Below are 24323 nucleotides of genomic sequence, written 5' to 3'. Positions count from 1 at the left end.
ATATCATTAATAAGCTGCTGCTCAATGATTTAAATCATAACCATAAATAATTATCATAACATAATTTAAATCGTAACGTGTGTCGACGTGTGTCAACGATCGCGTAACGTGCCTACAACTTATGGCCAGCGTATGCGGAACGCGTGTCATACGCCGAGTACGTCGAGAAATTTTCAACATGGTGAAAATTTGTCGACGTACTCGGCGTATGGCGACGTATGCCAGCGTGCTCTTAACGTATACAAAACTTACCCATAACGTATTCGACGTGTGCCAGCTTGGTTCGGCAAATTTTTCATACGTCAGCATACGCTGGCTAAAACGTCAAGGTGTGACAGCGGCTTCACACTTCGATGTGTAGTGCGGTTATGATTTGAATCGTCGAGCCGCAGCCTATGAATAGCCTACGCCACGTGATCGTCAGCGATACGCTGCCGCGCTATGCATAAGTTACACTATCGTTGGGCATAGGTTGTGAACGCCGACAACACGCTCAGCATTCGTTGGTATAAGTTATCTATATGTGATTGAAACGTTCTGTGTACGTTACTAATACGTTATGCATACGTCCAACTCGTTATGAATACGTCGAAAACTGGGAAAAATATCAATAGTTCAGCGTACGCCAGCGTTTTGCATACATTTTGATACCTTGCCATACGCTGGCTAAAACGTCAAGGTGTGACAGGGCCTTAAGGATGGGTTCTTCGCTAGCCAGTAAAATTTGAGAGTTGCAACTGAAAGCCTTGATAAGAGCATGTATCTCTGCTAAGTATGTCTTATTACCTGCTTTTCAGTGCCTCTGCCACTGCTGATGTAAATGTATTCCATAAGTTTCAGGTGTTTGGTTGTGCAGTGCTTCAATATGGCACAATGCTGTTTGTAACCTCAACACGAGTCGATTTGAGATGAAAATTTACACTACCTGACCACATTTATCTGTTACATTGTGACCTTATCCCCATTCAATCTCATAGGTTCTCTCTGACTTATCCTGAGAATCTGCAAGAATGGGGTTCTGCCAGCGACCTGGTGTGTGCACTTTGGTCACGTTTGCAATTCCTTAAATCTGAAACACAGCAGACTCGGGTCCATGTGAGTGAGATAACAGTGATTCCTTTTGTGACATAATACGACGTAATGCAAAGCTGTGTGTATATGAACTGAAAAGAAAACCTCCCTCTCCCCAAAGGTATGTCTCCTTGCCCTCCGAGGTCTAGGTGTTACTTGCAGGCTTGTACTATCGCTGCAGCCTTTGACTCTTCGAGTTCCAGCCCCCATTAAGGTGAGGTTTGTTTGGAAGTGTTCTAATGGTCAAATATCCAAGATTCGAAAGAGGGGAAGCCTCATTTTTTTCTGGCAGCTCACCTAATTCTGACCATGGCCATTTCAATTTGTTTGTGGTGGCAGGAGAAGTGATCCTTCTGTGTAATTTGTATGGGGCAAAAGAGGGTTCTGCCCTGATTACTGTTGGGTAGCACTGAACCTGCCTTCAGACAGAGCACCAGATAGAATGAGAGACTGAAAGTGAGACAAAGACAGACAGAAGAGATTGGGAGATGCGTATGGTCACCAAGTACTGCTCTCAATGAATTTGCCATTTCGAGGAGTCGTATACTTGTGAAGTGGTCACATACGACTGATGACATCATAAACATCTTCCGCGTATGCTTTGCATTTCTGATGCAGAGTGACCTTTATGGCTCAAACAAGATTTTAATTTTTTTTTCAATTTAATAATGTACCTTTTGGTTTATGGCCAAATGATTTGCTCTTAAATGTACTTTGTGACCCTGCATGTTTACTCTTCTGGTGCCAGTGTTTAAAAGAAGTCACATTTGTTTTGCTAACTCTTTTGAGCTATTTGACCTTTCATCACAATAAGAGTAGATTCATGAGATTTCTTTTCATTTCGCATACTTTGTTGCTACATTGTACAATTTTAAAGTAAGCAATGGTAGAGTACAATGGAAGCTTCAAGTGTGTTCTTCGTATTGTCATGAAAAGCTATGTATGTGTGCATGCAGAACAAAGAACAGAAACCAAGAGATAAACAGAAGAAAGAGAGGAAAAAAACAGGAAAAAAGCAAGAGCAAGGGAATGTTGGAGAAAGCAGAAAGAGACGAGCGGAAAGCGGTGCAGAGGAAAGACGGGTAAAGAAGAGATTGACCGGGCTAAAAGAGCACGAGGAAGGCAGTAAAGATGTTCCGAGTGAGGAGGTTGTAAAGAAAAGGTGGAATAAGGAAACCTGTAAGGAGGTTAACAAGGTGGAAGTGCAAAAGCAGCTCTTGCGGAGTCGATCTTTACGAGTTAAGAACTTCAACCGAAGAAGCGTCGCATCCAAGCTGCCTGCACATTGCGGTAGGTTGAATACTCTGAGGATTCTTCTTCGTCTTCTTTGGTGTGCAGCACATAATTGTGATTTGTCATTTGCTTCAGGTGCAGCTGTGTCGTTGACGCAGTGCCCCCCTGTAGCTAGGTTAGAGCAGGAATTTCGAATTTGTTCAGGGTGCAGGCGAGACGTTGCCGTCACGTCAGAAAAGGCACAGTATGGGATCTTTAACGTACATCAACTAATACTGGCATACGGGACACCCAGTTTAATGTCCATCTGAGGGACTAGACACATATTGATGCATTACCCCGCATGCGAAACACCAGGATGACAGTTTATCGCTGGGCCAAGATTCAAACGCAGGGTAGACAGCTCAAAGGTGAGTGTTTGTACCTTTAGACTATCCTGAGAGCCCACTCCAAGGGGTTTTCCTGAGAACATTCCTTGATAAAGCCCTGTCTTGAAAAAGATGCATCCCCAATTTACATCATCTCATCCTCCTTTCCTTTCTATGTCAATGCTGATTGTCAGCTTTACTTGAGGTGCTGCACTGTCGTTGTACAGTATTGATACAAGATTGGTGGTTGGGGTGGGGGAGCAAGGGGATTGGGGGGAATGGGAGACTTCGTTTTTTGTAACCCAATGGTCCTACCAAAGAAGGGATATTTCATTAAAGGGGGATGAGGTGAGGTATCAAGTCATACCAGTGTGCAGCAAGGTGGGAAAAATACATTTTATAATTGTGCAGAAATTATGATTTATTCAATGAGAGTAGTTATTACTGTAATAGTTCTGGTTTTAGTAGTTATATAATTCTTTATTACTTTTCATTTATCCCAAGGTCTTGGTGCAACTGAACTATCAGGGGCTGATGGAGAGGAGACTAATTGCAGCGAGGGATTGGCAAGTGAAGACGATTTTGAAGCCAATTCATCTTCCTCAGGAAGTGAAACAAGTGACGATTGGGGTCAAAGGTCATGCAGCAGAAATCGTGAGGCCACCAAGCGTGACAGGGCTGTATTTTTAAAGCAACAGGAGGAATGTAAGAAGAAGAAAGAAGAGCAGGCACAGGGGATTGGAGAGACCAACGAGGGAGTGAATATTGAGCGTGGGTGTGATGCTTGGTTGGAGGTGTGGGTTATGGGTGACGGTGTCCAGGGAAGCTGGGTCGGGACAGATGTGGTGACTGGTATGGTGGCCTGCACAATGCGGGGAATGAAGTCCTTTTCCTATGTGCTGGCTTTTGAGGCTGATGGCAGTGCCAAAGATGTCACCAGGAGGTAGGTCTGTTGTTGCTTTAACTTGAGAACAAAATATAGGAATCAAAAAACTCGATCCATATCCTGCTTCGTACATTTTCCCCCCTTATCTGTTCACAATTTTCTTTGGATTTTTATGGCTTATGTTAAATTGTGTGGTCATGCTGTTTCACAGCCACTCTTTTAACGATTATTCCGATTCCAGAATTATCTTGGGAATGGGTAACTCCAACTCATTTGAAATGTCAGAGACTATTGTCTCAAGCTAGTAATGAAAATTGACATTTTGGTAGTAATGCTGTATTGAAGTAGATTAGAATACACAGTGTTTTGCTGATTTCTATATTTAAAATGACTATCCGGTGTTCATTCATGAAACTTTTAGATTGTTGTACGTTTGGTGCTGAAATTGATAACAGCGATTGCACTTCAGTGACTGCTCTGTCGGTACAAAGAGATGATGCCACCGTGTTTGCACTTTGTATTTGTGTCAGGTATGCAGCAGCCACCTGGCTTGTAGAAACTCGGCGTTTGCGAGTGGATTCTGAGTGGTGGGAAAAAACATTATCCCCTTATGCTCCAAAAGATCGCATGAAAGACCGCGCAGAAGAACACGAGGTTTGTCCCCTGTGACTACTTTTGCGTGCATGACGAAGAAGTGCACGGAAATCGTACTTGCAAAGTGAACGGTTTTTATATGGCCTATTTGCCATGCCTGTCTGAGCGTTTTGGATGCAAATTTGAGGCTCGTGGAATAATTAGAACCTAGAACCTCAAACAGAACAGCTATATCATAATTGGTGTCCTCACGTTTTGCATGCTGAATGTGGCTGCAGGTTTGCATCATTGTGGGAATGCAGTGCCCCCTCAAGGTTAGGGCAGGAATTTATAATTTGTTTAGGGTGCCACTGATACCAGTGCCCTGCATATATGGTTGATAGTTTATTGCTTTGTTGAGATTCATACCCAAGCTACACAGCTCAAACGTGAGTGTGCATACCTCGAGAGCAGTGTTTCTCAACCTTTTTTGTCCCATGCCCCACTATGATTTTCAAAAAAAATCGTACGCCCCACCCTGATTGGGGAGACACTACAGTATATACTACATATGTATTCAAAAGGCTTAATTAAAACTTTATTGCAAATTTTATTCAATTGCTACTCACTTCAATGGGAGCCCTGCCCTTGATGCTGGCTGCAGATTTGTTTGATTTGAGGAACCAATTTTGTCAGTTTCAGCCTTAAATCACCACGTTTCGTGATTTCCAGTCAATTTCTCTTAGCTTGCAGCAAATCGGTAACAACACTAAATCCACATTCGACTAAATAAGATGATGGAAAATTTATCAATACTTCCCTTGCCAAAATACTCGAGTTTGGGTATTTCTTTTCACTCTCCTCAGACAGCCACATCATGGTTCCTTTGATCTTGAGAAGAGTTTTCACAGACTCATCTTGTTGCAACTCGCATAACTCCTCTTGGTATTGCTCTGGTACTTCAGATAAATCTACCAGAAATGGCTATCAACCAAGAAGGGAACTCCATTGCTTTCAAATCATGAAATCTGTCATTGAAGTCATTAACCAACATTTTCAAGTGGTCAACAATGACGTTCTTTGCCTCGTCAGTTACCTCACATTCTTTCATTCTGAATCCTCATGCCCCACCTTGAGAAACACTGCTCTAGAGTCTCGACTATCCTGCCAGCCCCTATAATAGAGGAAAATGGCAAAACACACCAACAACAGGGTAGTGGCCAGTGTGACCACTCCTTGGCTTTTTTCACAAGATCTTGGCTATTCGTTGTTCACCTTGGCGTCTTGGTTTTCTATATGTTTTCTTGGCGTATAGGTTTTCTATTATCATCGCTTTTCCGAAACCTTGTGAATTCTTGGCTTTTTTCATTGGCTCACCTTGGCATTTATGAAAATGAGGAGTGGTCACACTGGTAGTGGGACACCGATCTCATGATGCTGGGATCACAGGTTGCTGGATTGTACATTTTCTTTCAATCTCCTTGTAAATAAGGTAAGTAGTTTGCCTTTGTTCATATACCACAAGAAAGATGGATGTAAAATCTCTTTTATGTGCAGTAATCATTATTCAAAAAAATATAACTGCCAAGTATTTTTTTTGCATCAAAATTGATTTCTACGTGATGAAGTTAATTCATAATTTTACTTCCCTCCTTCCTGGCTGACTGTTACCAGCAAACTTTAAATTCGAACGTCCAATTATAAAAGGTAATATTTTAAATGTTGGCTCACCCTAGGCCCACTATACTTTTCACCTGTTTTTATGTAGCTTGCAGCAACCTGTGATAGTTAAAAGTTGATTTCCCATGTCAGTGACTTTGGTTTTGATATTTTTCATTTTTGGGGTCAACCTTTCCCATTGTGGTGTTAATAACAAAATTAGAGGGGCCGCTGGGTGAAAAAGCAAAGAAAGAAGATGGGAAAGTGGAGGATGGGGGGGTGCCACAGATGATTGGCTTCCAATGAAATAAAGAAGGGATGAGGGGCTTCAGGGAACTTTGCACTGTTGGTGCCATCTAAAATGCTAATTGGTTCTCTGCAAACTAGTGGTCTTAGAAGTGCCTCCCAGAATCCCATGCTCAGTGTGGCTCAAGTTGTGAACTTGCAGAGGAGACCTGAGATTTGTGCACCTGATGATGAGGCAGCCTCCCAGGGTGCGACACCCGGGTTTGGGCGTCCGGTTGTCTGGTGACAAGCCTGTGGGAACACCAACTGCGATGTTACATTTTAGCAGGCACAGCAGAACCAGGAACACAACCAAGAAGGCAAAAATAACCCCCTAAAACCCCCAATTAGCAGCTTACCTCCTCCCCTCCCCCCCCAAGAGCTTGCAATGGAATCAATGTTCCTCTAGTCTTGAGGATCCTAGGAGACAGGTGGTGGTAACGCCCCAGTGGCTGCCGGCAGCATACCACTTAATTTAATCTATCAATCAATCAACATTGAAGGCTTGTGGAAGAGCTTGTATGTATATTGTAGACATCTTCATTACCCCGTATGCACGAAGCAAGTGAAAAGCGGGCTTAAGCAATTGGTTCACTTTGTCTGTCTGTCTGGCAATCAAATAAAATAGAAAATCATTCCAAACAGGAAACGTAGTTTTTTTTAGGATATCATCAAGGATACGAACAATGGACACAAATAACTAATGTAACGTGTTTGATAAGGTGGTGTAAAAGACGCTCGCTGTATCAACGTTTTTTGTTTTTTTTGTGTAAATTGTCCAGGCTTGGAGGAGAGCTAACACGCAGAACGTACAAAAAGGGGAGCAGGAGACAAGAGGGGTGGGAGAGGGAAGGAAAAAAGTGTGGAACAGAGACATGAGGAGATCATTCTGTGGAAGGGTGAGGGATTGGGTGGGGTACACAGGGTAAACAAGATGGACATTACAGGGCCTGTCAGGAAGGAAAGAAGGGAATTTGAAGGAGGTGGGTTTGGGTTGGATTAACGGGGGTAGAAAAGATCGTGGTTTTGGATGGGGGAAGATAAGAGATGATGGTGAACAGCTGTTTTGAAGACCTGGAGGGAAGAGTGGTATTGAAGAGTGTGTGAGAGTTTGTTCCAGAGGTGGGGAAAAAAGAGGAATGAAAGAGTGAAGGTGCGCAGAGATTCTTGATTTTGGTAGTTTTACCATAAGGGGTTGCTGGTGGACCTTGAGTGCCCGATTGAAATATGGGGGAAGACATATTTCAGACAGAGCAGGGGGTGCGAGGCTGGAGAGGAGATGGAAGAAGACAGAAAGACCACCGACCTGCCTGTGGTGACAGAGTGAGAGACCCAAAGACTCATCCTCATCGCGGGAGATATCAGTGATCCTAAATGCCTTGGTGTCCACAGCGTGTAGCCGAGAAAGGTGAGAGGCGGGAGCACCAGCCCAGGGGGGGAGAGCAGTACTTTATCAGGCTGTGGACAAATGTTTTGTACATGGTCAGGAGCTCAGGTGGGCCAAGGAAGGACTTTGCATGACGAAGAATGCCCAGTCGGCGACTGGCATTGGAGGCCAGCTTGAAAATGTGGCTTTCCCAGGAAAGATCATGGCACATAGTGAGACCCAGAAACTCGAATGAAAGGACTTCTCCAAGAGGATTGTTGCGAAAGTAGATGGGGTGAGACATCGTGAGAGTGAGATTTCTCAAGGTTGAAAGACATGTTCCACGTGTTGGATCATCTTGTGATTCTATCCAGATCTGCAGAGAGTGAAGAGGCTGCTGATGGCTGATCTAAGGGATGACTGCTGATGACTCCACCCTCTGCCATACCGCCTTTCTGACTCTGGAAAAATCATCTTTATCTCTGAGATCATTGATGAAAACCGAAAAAATAACAGGGCCCAGAACAATGCCTTGAGGAACTCTAGCCTGGACAGGAAGAGGGGATGAGAGAACTCAATGAAGGGCCATACATTGCCTGCGACAGGAAAGAAAATCTGCGAGCCATGAGTGGAGATGTCCTTGGATACCATAGGAAGAGTTTGGGGAGCAGGGCAGGGTGCCAGACCATATCGAAAGCATGCTATATATCTCGGGAGATGTCTCTGATTTCATGTCTGGCATTGAGAATCTCCATCCCTTGTTTGGAGAGGAGAAGCAGCATATCCAGGGTAGAGTGACCTGGTCTGAATCCAAATTGATGATCAAAAATCAAGCCATTGGAGAAGAGGAAGGATTTAATGTCTGAAGCGATGATGGATTCCATAACCTTGCTGATGATTGGGAGAAGGCTGATTGGTCTGTCGTTGCAGGGATCTGTTTTTGCACCTTTTTTGTGCAGAGCAGTGATGTTTGCTGATTTCCAAGCAGATGGCAGATGACCTTGAGCAAATGAGAGGGTGAATAGAACAGAAAGAGCGTGAGCAAGAGCAGAGGAGCAGGTTTTTAGGAAACATGGGCTGATGCCGTCTGTACCGGTTGCAGAATATAAGTCGAGGTGTGACAGCAAGCTCTCCACCTTGTCAGGAGAACAGGACACAGAGTCCAAGAACAGCTGCATTCGACTGGGTAAGGTGGGTACAGAAAGCGATGGGTTTGGGACATAAGATTTTGAAGCAAACACGGAGTTTAGGCATTCAGCCTTAACACTGTGTGGCCATTTGAGGTAAGGGAGGGGATGGAGGGGGAACATACATCAGAAACAGATTTGAATAGATGCCACCAGGATTTGGAGGAGGGAGACAGGTTTGAGAGTTCAGACAGGAGAGCCAGAAAATAACATCTTTGTAATTTCAAGAAGGAAGACACACTTGTTCTGAGGTTTGTGGAAGGAACTAAGATTGCCTTCAGTTGGATTAGCCTTCCATGAAGCAAAGGCAAGTTATTTCAGGACAACTGCCTTGCCACAAGCTTCAATGTACCATGGGTGGGAGGAAGGGTAGGACAACTGAAGATGAGATGGGATAAATCTGCTTGAGGGATAGCAAGTTTCTTTGAAACTCTCCTCTCCAGCCTTGCCTCTGCTGCTCTCGCTGCGATTTGTCCCCACCACATTTCCACAGGGCGCTCAAGGTCCGCCAACAACCCCCTTCTGGTAAAACTACCAAAATCACGAATCACTGCTCATCTTCACTCTTTCATTCCTCTTTTTTCCCGCCTTTGGAATAAACTTCCTCACTCTATTCTTTCCCATTCTTCCCTCCAGGCTTTCAAAACAGCTGTTCACCACCACCTCTTATCTTCCCCCATCCAAATCCTCGATCTTTTCTACCCCCGATAATCCACCCAAGCCCACTTTCTTCAATTCCCCTGCTTTCCTTCCTGAAAGTCCCTGTAATGTCCATCTTCTCTTCGCCATGTTCCCCGTCCCATCCCCATCCCTCTCCCTTCGACAGTTCACCTAATGTGTCTGTTCCCCACTGTCTTGTCCCTTCCACTCCCGCCCCTCTTGTCTCATGCCTCCTTGCTGTGAGTTGTGTGTTAGCTCTCATACGAGCCTCGACCAAGGTATACAAAAAAAAAAAAAATCCCAGGACGAGTTGATGTCAAAGGAAGTAGAGATGGGAGCTCAGCCTAGAAGTTCGATGGCTGCTTGAAGTCCCTGCCTGTCGCCCTGAGTGAAATGCCAGACTCGATGGCGCTGAGGTGGTTCTATAATAACAGCAAGAGAAATGTCTACTTTGACAACCATGTGGTCAGATGAACTGATTGGAGCAAAAAAAAAACAGCAGATATTTTCAGGGAAATTGGTCAAAATCAGATCCAGAAGAGATGGAATACCATTGGTTGAGATCCGGGTCGGGAAGTTGACAGATTGCGTCAGTCACAATGAGTCACAAGTCTTTTGCTGAAGTGCCATGGCAGGTGAGAGAGGTACCCACACCCAGCCAACTGGCATGATGACAATTTAAGTCACCACATATGAGGAAGAGAGAATTTGGATGAGAGGATAGAAGTTGGTTCAAGGAGAGTGAGATGTAAATGGAGCCATCACTGTTTGGTGGACGGTACAGCACACATATCAACACGAGGTGGGATTGGAGGGACCCCACCCGTCTTTTTTAAAATATTTCTTATCAACACTGCATGGGGTAAGGTGTTCTATGAACTCTAGTTTTTGTCAGCAATTATCTTAATATGATCGTTCGAAAGGCCCAAAGCTTTGCTTCCAGTGAATGAGCTTTCAGCGGGACTCATGGCCAGGCAACTTTGTTCAGGGTTTTTTTTTTTAACCATTTCACTAAACTTGTACAAATGATATTTGATCATACTAGTGTGACACTGAGCATGACAATTAGTTCTCTTATTTCCTAAGAAGGGTCATCAAATGGGAATCTCTAACAAATGGAACAAGGCTCATAAAAGAGGTCACCCTGATGGTGACCGACTTAAGGGACAGATGTTTGATCCTGTTCTCAAAGCTCATGAATTTTCAGTGCAATGCTGTTCATACTAAACCTTCCCTTTATATTATTTCTCTAGTTGCAGCAGAAATTGTACGAAGAGCCAATACCAACCAAGATCGCTGCTTTCAAAAACCATCCACTGTATGTATTACCAAGACACCTGCTGAAGTTCCAGGCGATTTACCCACTCTCTGCCAAACCGCTTGGGAATTACCGAGGCGAGCCAATTTATGCCAGGTGAAGAGTTGATTGGTCTGCTTTTTGCAGCTTGTTTTGTTGATGCAGCATGTGTGGTGTAATGTGTTGTTTTGACATTTCAGGGAGTGTGTGCATAACTTGCACTCTGAGGCTACTTGGCTGAAACAGGCCAGGGTGGTACGTGCAGGTGAAGTTCCGTGCAAGGTACCGTTGGGATTAGTTTACAATTCTCAAAACGATTGCTAGATCTGATCCTTCATAAATGCTTCACTTTGCATTATTGTATTTTTTAAAAAAAAACATTATTCTGCAAATTCAACATTTGTGAATTTCCCAACGCTTTCTGTGGTGACATCCATGTCTTGTCGACAAATGACTGCGGAACGTATTTAACGTGATGTAGTGTTTGCTAGCTTACCAGTGGCCATGAATGAGTTGTTTGCTAGCTTACCAGTGGCCATGAATGAGTGGTCTTTCACTTAACACACTGGAGTGCAGCGCTCGCCTCTGAAGTATTATGTTGCATATCAATTGTCTAGTTGTTAAGAAAAGAATGTATCTGTGTATCGATACTGAGGATTCCATCACTTTGCTAAGATGTCTATTCATTACATTAAAAATGGCGAGGTTTATGACGACCATCCTGAATGATCCATACATTTTTCTTCCCTTGCACCGATCTCCTCCAAATCTCTTTTCCATTCTCTTCCAAAGACCCCTCCCTCCCTATTCCTTTTCCACAATTTTTGCTTTATTTAAACCCCCATTCTACCCTTGGGGATAAATAAAATATAAATGTCCCCCATTATTATGTTTAAAAGAAAAAAACAAAACAATGAATTGGTTCTTGTGAGTACCTCGTCTTGGTGTTTAAAAGTTAGCTATTTGACCCACCTCATCCACTTGACCTTCCCTCTGATTCCCAATGACTCCTGCTCTCCCATCACCCTGATCGTTTTATGTCACGTTTTTCCTGCAATGCCTGTTTGGTGCATAATGGTATGACAGTAAATAATAAATGATGATTTTTTTTGCCACTTTCAAATGCACTTCCTCTGGCCAGATGGTGAAGGGACACTCCAACTGGGCAAAGAAGGCACGTGCCAATGATACAATGGCCAAAGATACACCTAACTTACCCCTATTTGGTACTTGGCAAACTGAGGAATATCATCCACCTGAAGCATATGGGGGGAAGGTGAGTGTTGGGGGATAGGGAGTTGGAAACTTGAGAAAAGTTTTGCTTTTGCCATTGCAGTTAGTTCAGGTGCAAGTCTTTATCAAAGTTTAAATTTGAACTCAAAGCCAGAATGTTGTTGGTTGCAATTGTCAGATATTCTCAGAGATGGATATGTATGTTGATCTTGTGTACATTTTGCATCAAAACTGTGCTCCGTGCTGTCATGTGGCTGTGATCTCTCCTCTTGCACATTCTGAAAGGAGGAAAAAACCGGTTTGGATATGCCTACATGTTCAAAGGGTTTCAAATGCATTATTTGATGAAACAATAATCGTTGCTTACCAATGAAGGACTTGAAATTGATCAAAATTAAAATTCAGATTGTCATCCCAGTGCTTCACAGAAGAGCTTTGTGGAGCATGGATAACTTTTTTGGGGACATCATCAAGATGTTTTTTCCTTTTTCCTCCAGAGCTGCAGCTTTCTGGAAAATGGAAAAACCTAACCTATTTGTCTAAATAACAGAACATGTTGATTCTTCACTGGAAGGAGGTATTGTAGTTGCTGATTGATACAATGTAGATATATCCTGCACTGTTAGAAAATAAACTGAACTGATTATCATGAGGTGAGCATGACCGAAGAAATATTGTACGCCGAGAAGGAATGAAACTGCTGATACAAACTAGGAAGGTGAGATGGGTGAGGTGATGGGTTGGTAGCCAGACTTATACGAGCATGAAGTTGAACCCAACAACCTCCAAGGACGCGAAGACAATGATGCCCTCAAGATCCATTGAAAGTGACAGTGGATCAAATACGGCACAATGGAAAGTCGAGACTGACACAAGGACTGTGATTCAAGAGTACTGAAAAAAATAGCCCCCAACAGGTGGGGTGAAAGAGGGATTAAGGGGAAGGGCTGAATGCCTAAACTCCTTGTTTGTTTCTAAATACTGTGTCCCAAACCCATCGCTTTCTGTACCCACCTTACCCAGACACACACAACTGTCCCTGGACTCTGTGCCCTTTTCTCCTGACAAAGTGGAGAGCTTGCTGTCAAACCTCGACTCAGATTATACTACCAGTCCAGATGGAATCAGCCCATGTGCCCAAAAAACCTGCTCTGCTGCTCTTCCTCACCCTTTCTCTGTTCCATTCACCCTCTCATTTGTTCAAGGTCATCTCCCATCTGCCTGGAAATCAGCAAACATTACCACTCGACAGAAAAAAGGTGCAAAAACAGATCCTTGCAACAAAGGACCAATCAGCCTTTTCGCAATCATCAGCAAGGTTATGGAATCCATCATCGCTTCAGACATTAAATCCTTTGTCTTCTCCAATGGCCTGATTTCCGATCATCAATTTAGATTCAGACAAGGTCACTCTACCCTGGACTTGCTGCTACTGCTTTCCCAACAATGGATGGAGATCCTCAATGCTGGACATGAGATCAGAGCCATCTCCCTTGACATAGTGCGTGCTTTTGATATGGTCTGGCACCCCGCCCTGCTCACCAAACTCTCCTCCTATGGTGTCCAAGGCAATCTCCACTCATGGCTCACAGACTTCCTTTCCTGTTGCAGTCAACGTGTGGCCTTTAATGGAATTCTCTCATCCCTGCATCCTGTCCAGGCTGGAGTTCCTCAAAGTGGTGTTCTGAGCTCTGTTATTTTTCTGGTTTTCATCAATGATCTCTCCAACTCTCTGGAAAATCCTCTTTATCTCTTTGCTGATGACTCCACCCTCTGCTATACCATCTGTCATCCCTCAGATTGGCAAGCAGCAGCCTCTTCACTCTCTGCAGATCTGGATAGAATCACAAGATGATCCAACACGTGGAACATGTCTTTCAACCTTGAGAAATCTCACTCTCACGATGTCTCACCCCCATCTACTTTCGCAACAATCCTCTTGGAGAAGTCCTTTCATTCGAGTTTCTGGGTCTCACTATGTGCCATGATCTTTCCTGGGAAAGCCACATTTTCAAGCTGGCCTCCAAAGCCAGTCACCGACTGGGTATCCTCCATCATGCAAAGTCCTTCCTTGGCACACCTGAGTTCCTGACTACGTACAAAGCTTCATCCGCATCCTGATGGAGTACTGCTCTCCCCTCTGGGCTGATGCTTCCACCTCTCACCTTTCTTGGCTTCACGCTGTGGAAACCAAGGCATTTAAGATCATTGGTATCTCCTGCGATGAGGCTGAGTCTTTGGTTCTCTCATTCTCCCACCACAGGCAGGTCGGTGGTCTTTCTGTCTTCTACCGTCTCCTCTTTGGCCTTGCCTCCCCCTGCCCCCTCGCTCTGTCTGCTATCTGTCCCGCCCAAATTTCCGCAGGGTGCTCAATGTCCGCCAGCAACCCCCTTCTGGTAAAACTACCAAAATCAAGAATTACTGCTCAGTTTAATTCCTCTTTTTTCCTGTCTTTGTAACAAACTCCCACACTCTCTTCAATCCCACTCTTCCCTCCAAGTCTTCAAACCAGCTGTTCACCACCACCTCTTATCTTCCCCCATTCAAAACCACGATCTTTTCGACCCCCGTTCATCCACCTCCTTCAAATTCCCTGTTTTCCTTCCTGAAAGTCCCTGTAGTACCATCTTGTTTACTCCGTGCATCTCGCCCCGTCCCTCTCTCTTCCTCAAATCTCCTATTGTCTTTGTTGCCCATTGTTTTGTGCTTCCCTCTTGTCTCACGTGTGTTGACTCGTATAAGAGCTGACATTGTATATAAAAAAGGGCCCATGGTCCCCATTCCTGAAGTGATAGTCATAGGAAGCACAACTTAAGTTAATGGCATGCTCCTTATGTTTCATGAAAAGTTTAGTCTGCATCTGGTCGTTGGTTTCTGAGAAGATTTTAAAATAAATTACCTGAATTTGAGGTGAAACCCCCCTTCTCAGCCTCTTATAGGAGGCTGATCCAGATGGGGAGCACAACCCCATGAGACCTTACTGTCCTGATGCATCGTACCAAATGTGATCCACATCAGTCACGTAGTTTGTGCAGAAGAGTGGATGTATGCTGTGTGCAAGAAACAAGGTGGAGGGGAGGTGCTGCAAGAATGATCACAGGTAGAAATGATGGATATAAATTATTTTGGAACTGGTGATGTTGGGATTATGGTGGCTGAGAAGTGGGTGGAGAAGGTATTGTAGGTTAGGAGGGTAAATGCAAGAGTTATTGTCCTAAAGCTGCTCTTTGATAAGCATATTTTAACAGTTGTATCAACATATGCCCCACAGATGGGATTAAGTGAGGAGGAGGACGACGAGTTTTGCGACACACTTGTGCATGTTGTTTCAGGGATTAGTGAGAGACAAGTTGTGATCGGAGGGGATTTGAATGGACATGTTGAAGCTTTAGCAGAAGGATATGAGGGTGTGCATGGTGGGTCAGGTTTCGGAGTTAGAAACACTGAAGGTATAAAAGAATACTTGAGTTTGGGGATGCTTTAGATATGGTCGTCTGCAACACAATGTTTAAGAAGAGGCCGAGCAGACTGATCATTTATGAGTCAGGCGGTATAAAGAGCCAGATAGACTACTTTCTAGTGAGGAGATTAGATAGGAAGTTGGTCAAGGATGTGAAAACAATAGGTGGAGAAGAATGTGCCTTACAACATCGGCTGCTAGTGTGTGATGTAAAGTTAAGTTGGAGCAGGGAAAAGAGGAAACTTTATGCCCCAAGGAGAAGAGTATGGAAACTAAGAAATCAGAATGTAAAGGAACATTTCCATGGGGAACTTCTGCAAATTAATCTTGGAAACCCGATGGTAGGACAGGATGTAGAGAGTTGTTGGAACCCTTTAAAATAGGGGCTGCTGCGTACTACTGAAAAGACATGTGGCTGCTCGAAGGACCCAGCGAGATATGAGGCTACTTGGTGATGGAATAATGAGGTGGATAGGGTGATTCAAGAAAAAAGAAAATTGTTTCAGATTTGAAAAAAGGGAGGGTATAATGAGGAATAGTTAGTGGCTAAACGTAGGGAAAGAAGGGAAGTTTACAAAGCCAAAACATGAGTACAGGATTCACTTTCAGATGTGATAAATAATGCAGATAGTAGAGGGGAGATATTTAGGATAGCAAAGCAAATGATCGGTCAAAATAAGGATCTCACAGGAGAACAATATGTGAAGGATAATATGGGAAATGTACTGGTTGACCATGGGGAGATAAGAAATGCTTGAAGGAGTTACTATGAGTACCTGCTAAATGAGGAGTTCCCTTGGAACGTGGATATTGTGGAAGCAATAGAGCCAGTGCAGGGCCCACCACCTGAAATAAAGAATGAATGGATGAAGAAAGCCATTGATGAAATGAAGAATGGTACAGCGGCGAGCAGCCCTGGTATTGTCGCAGAGGTGCTGAAGGCATCTGGTGATATTGGAGTGAATTTATTCACGAAATTGATAGATGCAATTATAAGGGAGACATCTGTCCCAGATGATTGGTTGAAGAGTGTAATGGTGAACATTTATAAAGGGAAGGGTGATGCCTTGGTTCAGAGCAACTATAGGGGTCTCAAGTTGCTGGACCATGGAATGAAAGTGGTAGAGAGAGTCATGGATAAACTGATAAGACAGAGTGTTAATATACATGAAATGCAATTTGGTTTCATGCCAGGAAGAGGCAGAATGGAGACAATTTTTATAGTTCGGCAATTACAGGAAAAATATCTGGGGAAGAATAAACAACTGTCCTTTATATTTGTGGATTTGGAGAAGGCATTCGATAGGTTGCCTCAGGGAGTGGTGCAATGGTCCATGAGATAGTTACGTGTGGAGGATTGGTTAGTTAGGGTAGTCATGGCAATGTATGATGGCCCAAAAACCTCTGTGAGGGTAAATGGAGTGCAGAGTGAGGATTTTGAAGTGAAAGGGGATGTTCATCAGGGTTCAGTCTTGAGCCCAATCCTGTTCATCATGGATCTTGAGGCTATATCACAGGATTTTAGAGGAGGCTCACCTTGGGAAGTCCCATATGCTGGTGACCTAGTGCTGATAGGCGACAGTGTGGAAGAGGGAATAGGTAAATATGCAGTATGGAGGCCAGAGGACTGGAAGTGAATACAGGGAAAACAAAAGTACTGATTAGTGGTGCGGGAGAAGGAAGTGTGGAAAAAAAGAGGAAGGTGGCCCTGTGCTGTCTGTAGAAAAGGTGGAGGTAACAATTCAATATTGTGTAAATGCTGCAACTGCTGGGTGCACAAGTGGTGTAGAGGAGTAGACCACAGGTGGCACCTGACTTCAAATGTGCTGTTTGCACAGGTAAACAAGTGACTGCAGTTAGAGCAGAAAGGTTATTTTATGGGGATATATCTCTGGAATATGGAGATAAATTCTGTTACCTTGATGATTTGATTAGTGCAGGTGGTGGTGTGGAGGCAGCAGTGAATGCAAGAATTAGAAGTGGCTGGAGGAAGTTTAGGGAGCTGTTACCCCTATTGAAGGGAAAACTATGCAGTTTCCGTTAGGAGCGTGATGTTGTGTGGCAATGAAACATGGGTGATCAAAAAGGAGGATGAACTGAGGTGTGAACAAAATGAAATGAGAATGGTGAGGTGAATGTGTGATGTGATACTGAAGTATAGGAAATCAAATGTGGAATTAAAAGATAGGTTAGGTATAGAAAGCATTAGTGAGGTGATGTGTAGGGGTAGGTTGAGATGGTTCGGACATGTGGAAAGGCTGTGGGTGGGTAGTTGTGTGAAGAGGTGTATAAATATGAATGTAAATGGAAGGAGAGCGAGAGGCCGTCCAAGGAAAACATGGGATGTGTTGCTGACAGATGATCTCAGAGTTAAAGGCCTAACAAGAGGGCTAGCAATGGATCGTGCAGCCTGGAAAGCAGTCATTCGGTGAACCATGGCTTACACATGCAAGCATGGAAATGGCTGTAAAACGATGATGATGAGTTTGTGAGATGTTAATGGACGTACATTCGGCCAGATACCGGAACCCACTTTCTGAGCTTATTTCACAGAAATAAGCTAAAAAAACAGTATGCAAAGTAATTGTGTTGGCTAGGCACTCCTGCCTAACATCTTTCTCAGCACGATGACGTGGAAACCAAGCTCAACATCATTGGGAATCTCACACAATGAAGCTGAGTTTATGGTCCTATGACTTTAAGGTCAGTGGTCTCTCTTCTACCGACTGTTCTGGTTTTGCACCCTCTGCTGTTTCAGTGCTTTGCACCCCTCCCCCTCAGATTTGTTCAGGGCACACACACTCCACCATCAAACCTCTTCTGGTGAAATTCTCCAAATCCAGAATCACTGCACACCTCCACTCATTTGTACCTCTCCCCTCCCCCTCCCCCAATGTTTAAATCTCTATCCCTTTTCCTTTTCAATATCCCCAAACTGAATCTTCACTGAATAAAACGTTTCTTCCTTTAAAATATCTTAATAACATAAAGAAAACACCAAAAAATGTATTTTAAAATGCCTCGTACTCCTTTCTGCTCTGTCAGGATCAGCCCATCCATTATACTTCTTCATCCAAATCTCTTCCTTTTCTTTTCACAAGGCTTATTTCCCAAAACCTTTTTGACTCCTAAATGCTTAGTTCATCCACCTCCTCTTGCACCTACAGCACCATTTTCTTCCATGCCTTCAACCAAAAATACGTTTACCACCCCACCCATGAAGTCTGCCGCCGTATATCGAGTTTAGGAATCCTGAGACGTCCACTTTGCAGAGGTTGTGTGCACACGACAATAAATTTCCCTTCACGTCCATGAATAGTGTCAAACATCTCTATGGCAGTACCGTCCTGCAACATGTGCTTCCCCCTCGTCCCTCAGCTTCCCCTTCATTCCAGTCCTTCTTCACTCCATTTCCCACTCTACGTGTACTGCTCTTTCACCTCCCAAACCCCAGGAGTACCTCTGGTTGCAACTTATTCTCTGCTTACACCTGGTTGTCTGTGTGTTGTGATGACTCCATGTTTGTCTACCTCTAACCCACCAAAAAGTGATGACTCCCATCGACCTCGATGACTCCCATTCATGACATGAATCAACTTTTAACCACTTATCCCAACTCTCTCTTTGTCATATGTGATGATTGGAATTGTCATCATGCAAATTGGCTGGGTGTTTGTACCTCTCACCAGCCATGGCACTTCAGCAAAGGACTTCTGCGACTCCATGGGAGCGACTCGATCTGTGAACTTTCCCACCCAGATTTCTGTCAATGGCAAATCCTCCCTTCTGCACTTGGTTATAACCAACTTCCCCACCCATGTTTCGTGCTCCATTTGGTTCATCTGATCATGTGCTTGTGAAGGTCAACCTCTCTCTGGCCATTATCAGGTAACAGCTTCAGTGCCCACAAGTCTAGCAGTCCACTCAGGCAAACTGGCAGAGACGACAAGCACCCATCACACTTCAAGACTGGTCTCCTATAATCTACTGCAATGTAATATTAACTCAGCCTGGGGATTCTTCCACAGAAACCTGCTTTCTCTTATGCTCAGATTCGTCCCATCTCGTCTTCAGTAATCCTACCCTTCTTCCTGCTCATGGTGCACTGAATCCTGTGGTACAGCAGTTGCTCTCAAACAACATGCACACTCTTCCTGGAAGGCAAATCCAACTGAAACCAACCTCAGATCATTCCACAAAGCCCATCACAAGTTTGTATCCACTCTCAGGAGAGCCAGACATCTGTCCAAACTCAAGATTTGAACTTTCAAACTTATTTACCTCCTTTAAAACCTGGTGGTGCCTTGTTAATTGCATCTCTGGAGTAAGCGCCCCCTATATCCCCGTCCCTCACTTCAAATGGCACCACATTTCTTCGTGGACAGCTTGTAAATACGAAGGTGTGTTGAAAAGTAATGCTCCTATTATTTTTCTCCCAAAAAGGTAAAGACATTTGAATGAAAAGCACATAACATCAATGTTTGTTGCAAAATAAATACATATTTATTATAGAAGAATAATCAGCACTGCGGTGCACACATTTCTGCCAATGTTCAAGTAGTTTTGTGATGTCACGATAGAACTGCGTCCTGCCGACTTAACCAGCCCTTCACAGCGGCCTCGACATCGTCGAAGAAGAAGAAAAAAAGTTCTCCATGAAGGTGTTCTTTAAGTTTGGGGAAGAGATGAAAATCTTATGGAGAAAAGTTGGGGCTGCTGATCCTTTGTGGCGGTACTCCATTGACCATCTCTTACGCTCAGGATTGTAATAGTGCACTCAAGTCTTATTTCCAGTCAGTCATCGCAACGCATTTTCTAGTGCTTCATGATGCTGATGTCGTCTTGCTGCCTTCTGCCGTCTCGACGAAAGCAGCACAGAGATATCTCGTGTCAGTATGAGGAAACTTCGCACCCAGAGGGTGGGAAGAACGAATGTGCGGACTGTGCGTTGTTTCTGTACTGCCATCAATATTTCTGTAGCTTAATAAGTACAAAAATAGTAAATTTCATGCATAATATTTACATTCTTTATGGAATTGTCATTAAAGTAAAAATTGTTCAATGACGTTTTTTACTTTACTGACAATTCCATAAAGAATGTAAACATTACATGGGGCCTTGCAGGGTGTTAAGATGGCCAGCAGGTGGAACTTTGTTTTGTAAAATTTTGTTAATTTATTCTCGACTTGTTGTCCCTCAACCTGCCCGACATAATGTTGAGGGTTTGGGGAACATGGGAATGTACATTTTTATATCCTTCCTCTTATTATATGGCTGGTTAAACATTGTGTTGCTTGATCCAGCCCATCTGATTGACCGTTGTCCCTCTGAATCGGCCAACCAGAGCAGGGGGATGCGTCGGCAACATTTAGCACTCAGAGATACAGGGAAAGCGACAGCTGGAATTTGAGATTCAGGGAAGATTGAGCAGTGAGATCCATTGGCGTGAATTTGAAGCAAAGAAGAGGAACCATGTCCAGATTTTCAAGTTGGTTCATATGGCATCTGGGTCCTGGGAGCATGAGCGTGGAGTCAGTCCTGCACAGGTTTAACTGTGCTGCAATGCTCAAGCCCAGGCTTTTGCACCCTCAGGGTTCCTTTTCTGCTTTGGTATACTCACTCATTCTTCCACTACATCAACCTATGTATTTTTGGCAGCCTCAGGGACCAGGGTTCCTTTGCCTGAGCCCACTGTTGCTCTGCACATTTCATACATCTTCTAGGCACTTTTACACTGCTGATGATTAACCATTTGCCACCGCAGCCTTGCAAATGACTGAGGTTGAAATGGGTAATTTATCATCCAACATGCTGTCTGTCGTTCCCCATGTCCTCTTTCTCTCAACTTCTTCTTCTTCTTTCTTCTTCTGCTTTCAGCTGCTCCCGTTAGGGGTCGCCACAGCGGATCAACCGTCTCCATTTCACTCTATCCTCCACATCTTCCATTGACACTCCAACCGCCTGCATGTCCACCTTCATCCTGCATCCATGAACCTCTTCTTTGGCCTTCCTCTTCCCCTCCTGCCTGGCGGCTCCATCTTCAGCATCCTTCTCCCGATATACTCCGCTTCCCTCCTGTGCACATGTCCAAACCATCTCAATCTCGCCTCTCTCACTTTGTCTCCAAACCGTCCTACCTGCGCAGTCCCTCCAATATACTCATTCCTTATCCTGTCCATCCTCGTCACTCCCAACGAGAATCGCAGCATCTTTAACTCTGCCACCTTCAGCTCCGCTTCCTGTCTTTTTGTTAGCACCACCGCCTCCAAACCATACACCATAGCTGGTCTCACTACCGTCTTATATACTTTCCCCTTAACTCTTGCAGCTACCCTTCTGTCATAAATCACTCCTGCAACTCTTCTCCATCCCGCCTGCACTCTCTTTTTCACTTCTCTCCCACACTCTCTGTTACTTTGGACAGTTGATCCCAAGTATTTAAACCCATCCACCTTCCCCACCTCAACTCCATACAACCGCACCATACCACCACCCTCCCTCTCATTTACGCATATGTACTCCATCTTACTCCTACTGACTATCATTCCCCTTCTCTCAAGGCTCGCCTCAGCCTGCTCCCTACTCTCCCTACAGATCATGATGTCATCCGCGAACATCATAGTCCATGGAGACTCCAGTCTGATCTCGTCCGTCAACCTGTCAATCACCATTGCAAACAGGAAAGGGCTCAGAGTCGATCCTTGATGCAATCCCACTTTTACCTTAAACCGGTCTGTCATTCCTTCCACACAGCTCACCGCTGTCACACTGTCCTCATACATATCCTGCACAATCCTCACATACTTCTCCACCACTCCCGACTTCCTCATACAATGCCACAACTCCTCTCTTGGCACTGTATCATAAGCTTTCTCGAAATCCACAAACACACAATGTAACTCCTTCTGGCCTTCCCTATACTTCTCCATCAACATTCTCAAAGCAAACATCGCATCAGTGGTGCTCTTTCCTGGCATAAACCCATATTGCTGCTCACAAATCATCACCTCTCTTCTCAACCTAGCTTCCACCACTCTTTCCCACAACTTCATGGTGTGGGTTAACAACTTTATCCCTCTGTAATTTCCACAGCTCTGCACATCACCCTTGTTCTTGAAAATCGGGACCAGTAAACTTAATCTCCACTCCTCCGGCATCCTCTCACTTTCCAAGATTTTATTAAACAATCTAGTTAACAACCCCACTGCCATCTCTCCGAAGCACTTCCATGCCTCCACTGGTATGTCATCAGTGCCAACCGCCTTTCCACTTTTCATCCTCTTCATAGCAGTCCTCACTTCGTCCTTACTGATCCACCCCTCTTCCTGATTCACTATCTCCACCTCTTCCCTCTCTCTCATTTTCTTCATTCATCAGCTCCTCAAAGTACTCCATCCACCTTCTCAACAAACTCTCCTCGCTCGTCAGCACATACCCATTTACGTCCTTTATCACCCGAACCTGCAGCACATCTTTCCCAGCTCAGTCCCTCTGTCTTGCCAATCGGTATAAATCTTTTCCCCTTCTTTTGTATCCAACTTCTCATACAGCTCGTCATATGCCTTTTTCTTAGCCTTTGCCACCTCTCTCTTTGCCTGTCGCCGCCACTCCTTGTACTCCTGCCTACTTTCTTAATCTCTCTGACTATCCCACTTCTTTTTCACCAACCCCTTCTTCCTTATACTTTCCTGTACTTCCTCGTTCCACCACCAAGTCTGCTTATCTTCCTTCCTCTGTCCAGATGTCACACCAAGTACCTTCCTAGCTATCTCCCTCACCACTTCTGCTGTAGTTCCCCAATCATCCCACCCATCTTCACCACCATCCAACACCTGTCTCGCCTCCTCCCTAAATTCCACGCAACAGTCTTCCTCCTTCAGCTTCCACCATCTGGTCCTTGGTTCAGCCCTCACTCTCTTCCTCAACTTCACCTCCAAAATCATCCAACAGACCACCAATCGATGCTGTCGAGCTACACTCTCCCCTGCCACCACCTTACAGTCTCTAATCTCTTTCAGGTTGCATCTCCTGCTTAAGATGTAATCCACCTTCGTGCACTTTCCTCCACTCTTGTACGTCACCCTGTGTTCCTCCTTCTTCTTGAAATACGTATTTACCACTGCCATTTCCATTCTTTTTGCAAACTCTACCACCATTTGCCCTTCCACATTTCTCTTGTTGAGACCATACCTACCCATCACCTCCTCATCCTCTTTATTCCCTTCCCCAACATGCCCATTGAAATCTTCTCCAATCATCACTTTCATCCTTGGATACACTCTCCACCACTTCATCTAAATCACTCCAGAAATCTTCTTTATATTCCATCTCACACCCCATATGCGGTGCATATGCACTGATGACATTCATCATCACCCCTTCAATTTCCAACTCATCACTCGGTCAGACACTCTCCTCACCTCCAATACCCTCTTGACATAATCTTCCTTCAGGATTACCCCGACACCATTTCTCCTCCCATCCACACAATGGTAGAACAGTTTGAAACCACCTCCAATGTTCCGAGCCTTATTCCCCATCCACTTGGTCTCTTGTACACACAGTATGTCTACCTTTCCTCTCTATCATATCAGCCAACTCTCGCCCTTTGTCAGTCATCGTCCCAACATTCAGAGTTCCAACTCTCACCTCCACACTTCTACCCTTCCCCCTCTCCCACTGCCTTCCCCGTCTCAACTTCCCCGTCTCCTTCTCCTCCTTCGCCCAGTCGTAGCACAATTTCCACTGGTACCCTGCTGACCACCGGTACCGGTGGCGGTCGTTGGTAACCCGGGCCTCGACCGATCCGGTATGGAAATTCGTTTTGTTGTCCACATAATGATTTGGCAAAGGTTTTTACGCCGGATGCCCTTCCTGATGCAACCCTCGTCGCCTCATACGACACAGGGATATCGTACACCTATCCTAACCGGGGCATACACTGGTACTCATTTCGTCGATCTTGGAAGGATGATAGTCTGAGTCAACCCCCCTAGTATGTATGTATGTATGTATATATATATATATATATATGTATATATATAT

The 24323-nt window shown here is 44.4% G+C and overlaps 1 protein-coding gene across 1 annotated transcript in view; it reads left to right on the top strand.

Moving 5' to 3' along the window:
- The window catches only part of XPC (XPC complex subunit, DNA damage recognition and repair factor), a 74205-nt gene that overhangs the window by 34714 nt on the left and 15168 nt on the right, over positions 1–24323 (top strand). Inside the window, exons 7-16 of the mRNA XM_085863741.1 lie at positions 978–1095; positions 1193–1285; positions 2028–2361; positions 3177–3615; positions 4089–4212; positions 10542–10702; positions 10786–10867; positions 11727–11861; positions 15090–15234; positions 16098–16237. Of these exons, the coding sequence (XP_085719867.1) occupies positions 978–1095; positions 1193–1285; positions 2028–2361; positions 3177–3615; positions 4089–4212; positions 10542–10702; positions 10786–10867; positions 11727–11861; positions 15090–15234; positions 16098–16237 (1771 nt within the window). The remainder of the gene's footprint in view (positions 1–977; positions 1096–1192; positions 1286–2027; positions 2362–3176; positions 3616–4088; positions 4213–10541; positions 10703–10785; positions 10868–11726; positions 11862–15089; positions 15235–16097; positions 16238–24323) is intronic.

Source organism: Eptatretus burgeri, chromosome 18, assembly GCF_056783735.1.
Source record: "Eptatretus burgeri isolate ZD-2024b chromosome 18, Ebu_testis_v1, whole genome shotgun sequence".
NCBI lineage: Eukaryota > Metazoa > Chordata > Myxini > Myxiniformes > Myxinidae > Eptatretus > Eptatretus burgeri.
This window is presented reverse-complemented; position numbering and strand designations above follow the sequence as displayed.